Genomic DNA, 2,841 nt, shown 5'->3' on the forward strand with positions numbered 1-2,841 from the left:
GTGTATAGATACATACACTTATAGTAATAATAATGTCTCAAACAAAATAATGTTAGGAAATGGACAGGTACATCTATGCATGTACAATGTATTACTACCTAATGTAGCCATAAACTAGTAAACTATTATTTATTGTTTTCTAATCATTGTGAAGCAGCTGGTTCCTCTTCAGGAATAAGATCACTAACATCAGTTTCATTATCGTATGTATCCTATTGATGTAATAATAACATTATCCTTAATAATATTGAGACCTACCACTTCTCCACCCTTTTCATCAATCACCCTCCTTAACCCTCTGCATAATTATTAAATCATTTATAACTGAAAATTTTGTTTTTAACAAACCTCTTCATTGTAGTAACCAGTTCTTTGTTGTGTTTTGTATAAAATACACGCCATGGAGCAGAGGTGTCAGCTGGTGGAGCGTGCTGTAAGATAATTATTTTACAGGTACGGTAATAAAACATTTATTAAACCAACCCATTCTTTAGTCCATTGTTTTACAGTGCCACTAGGACTGATGTAATACATATATTCCCTTGTAGCTCTTTCATAACCTGACTTTGCAACCTACATGTAAATGTGTTTAAAAATTAAATGTAGTCAATAATTATAATCATACATCAACAATTATGTCATCTTGACTAAGTCCATCTTCATTTTCTATAATTTCTTCTTTCTAGTAATGAATTATGTCTTAATGCCTATACATGTATTTGTATTATTTACCAATTGTTGTATACCTCCTGCTAATTGACAATTTTCAACATAACCAATTGGTATTAGCAACTTTGAGTTACTAAGAAATTTTATCAATTTTTCTACCTAAGATAGAATAAGTCATATAAAATAAATACAGTATATGTAGTAATAATGTACACGTAAATCCATTGTTGAACTTATGGCTGTATATATTTACCTCTGGATCAGCAATTGTTTCGTTTATTACTTCAAGGATTTCTTCATTAAGGCAGCAGTAAGTATCCATGGTTTTTATGGCATCAATAAGTGACAACCATTTACTATTAAAAAATTAATATAACATTATTTTCCAATGTTAACATTTTAGGTGGCTGCAGAATTTTGAATTTACCCAGGCTCATTAATTAATAACAATTGGGGGTGTGGTCAATTAATTAAATGACTACATTTATGTTTACACAAGAATCTTTTGAGGATATCTAAGAAAGTTAATGACACAAGCCACTTGAAGCCAGTTACCACACTAAAATAACTGTAAAGTTGAACTGATACTGTGTATAAACAGTTGTGGTTATAAAAAATGAATTATAGTGATGATCTCACTCCTAATAATAACAAAACACATCTTTTGGGTGTGGTTTTGATTAGGCATAGCCTGGGCCTGCAGCCGTCTATGGTTAACATTACCCATCAGGTCCTTTAATAAATTCAGCTTCTCCACATTTTGATAAAATTCGATTGATCCTATAAATATCAAACATTTTAAGTCAATACACTTCATTATTATACATTGTAGCAACAGTCCTGTTCTTGCGTTCAAAATATAATTCTTTGAAAAGGGCATGGCGATCAGCAAATAATTCATTGTATGTGCCCAAATCCTATCATATTCATTATTATTGATATATAATGTAGTACTCACTTCTTCATTAGCACAAATGTGTTTCTTTCCATCAGGACATATTTCAACACGTATTTTATTCAGAAATTTTCTAAAAAATAATTAATACAATTACAAAAAACTTCAAAATTAACCTCCACTTGAAATTAATTCTTTTTCCCAAGACAACTGCATCTCTCATTGTATAATCCATTCTGTTTACATCCAAACCACTCATTTTATTTACCACTATCTGTAAAATAACAATGATTACCAGATATGCCATATATCTTGTGAGTATAAATAATCAGCATGCTATTTTGTAGATTTTAATTTCGCAAATTTTTTCAAAACGTGAAACTTATGAAAAAATGTAATCCTCATGAAATATATAGTGTATAAGTATATGTATATGGTATGGTATCATACCTCATAAAGGAACACCTTATCTTTACGTAGTGTCTAAATAAGTAATAATTATGTTACAAGTTAATAATAATAACATACAGCTTGTGGTCCTTGTTTTCCTGTCATTAGCTCTTTGATAAATTCAATATCTTCTTCAGGATTATCCAAATATTCATGAAATGGCAATCTGTTAACTTCAATCATATGTTGGAACATCATCACATTAGCACGTAAGCCCTGCACTTTATTGAAATAAGAAAAGATAATAAATTGATAATGTACTTTCCAGTAACGTCTAGAAGCTTTGATTTCCTTCAAGAAGTCAGCAAAAGTATGAGAGAAAGGACCATGACCCAGGTTATAGCAAAGAGCAGCAATTTGTACACACAAAACATCAGACTCAGTAATATTCAACACAGGTTGTCTCTTTCTAAGCGTCTTCACAAATTTCCCAGCAAAATAATACATTCTATGTATTGTACAATATTTTTAAATTTTAATAGGTAATTTCTTTACCCAATGCAATAGTCATATCTTGAATAAGGTGCTTTTGACTTATCATGATAAATACAGCCTGCACAATATGTATATGATAACTTAATTATTTTGAACATACCTATACTCTTAAGCCTTGTAAACTGTTCTGTTTTCACTATTTTTATCAATAAAGGATGTTTTATTCTAACAAAACCATAGATTTTATCCACAAATTCCTATTAAATATACACAATTATAATTTAATATACTGCTATACACAAGCCAATGAAGTATACACAAGCCAATGACACAAGCCAATGAAGTGTAAATATTAATTTGACTTACAAGATTTTCATGTCTTTCAAAATGAC

At 29.9% G+C, this 2,841-nt stretch overlaps 1 protein-coding gene across 1 annotated transcript; it reads right to left on the minus strand.

The window, feature by feature from the left end:
* Window positions 1-91: 91 nt before the first annotated feature.
* Window positions 92-2,835, minus strand: LOC109586048 (deoxynucleoside triphosphate triphosphohydrolase SAMHD1-like). The gene is made up of 17 exons (XM_020002215.1): window positions 2,816-2,835; window positions 2,610-2,706; window positions 2,510-2,567; window positions 2,276-2,462; window positions 2,093-2,230; window positions 2,015-2,047; window positions 1,741-1,838; window positions 1,628-1,697; window positions 1,495-1,586; window positions 1,393-1,449; window positions 923-1,025; window positions 733-828; window positions 626-682; window positions 484-573; window positions 349-431; window positions 259-298; window positions 92-212 (listed from the first exon to the last, which is right to left on the minus strand). The coding sequence occupies exons 4-17, from the start codon at window positions 2,459-2,461 to the stop codon at window positions 144-146; spliced, it is 1,212 nt and encodes a 403-aa protein (XP_019857774.1). The 5' UTR covers window position 2,462; window positions 2,510-2,567; window positions 2,610-2,706; window positions 2,816-2,835; the 3' UTR covers window positions 92-143.
* Window positions 2,836-2,841: the final 6 nt, after the last annotated feature.

The sequence above is a fragment of the Amphimedon queenslandica genome, unplaced genomic scaffold, assembly GCF_000090795.2.
Source record: "Amphimedon queenslandica unplaced genomic scaffold, v1.1 AMPQUscaffold_12959, whole genome shotgun sequence".
Lineage (NCBI taxonomy): Eukaryota > Metazoa > Porifera > Demospongiae > Haplosclerida > Niphatidae > Amphimedon > Amphimedon queenslandica.

Bases quoted from the DNA above. Each gene is read 5' to 3' on its own strand.
- LOC109586048 (XM_020002215.1), bottom strand. From the start codon at position 2,461: ATGTATTATTTTGCTGGGAAATTTGTGAAGACGCTTAGAAAGAGACAA. The intron at 1,450-1,494 runs GTATAATAATGA...TGATATTTATAG, and splicing joins AACAGGACTGTTGCTACAAT to GATCAATCGAATTTTATCAA. The intron at 432-483 runs GTTGGTTTAATA...ATTATCTTACAG, and splicing joins AACAATGGACTAAAGAATGG to CACGCTCCACCAGCTGACAC.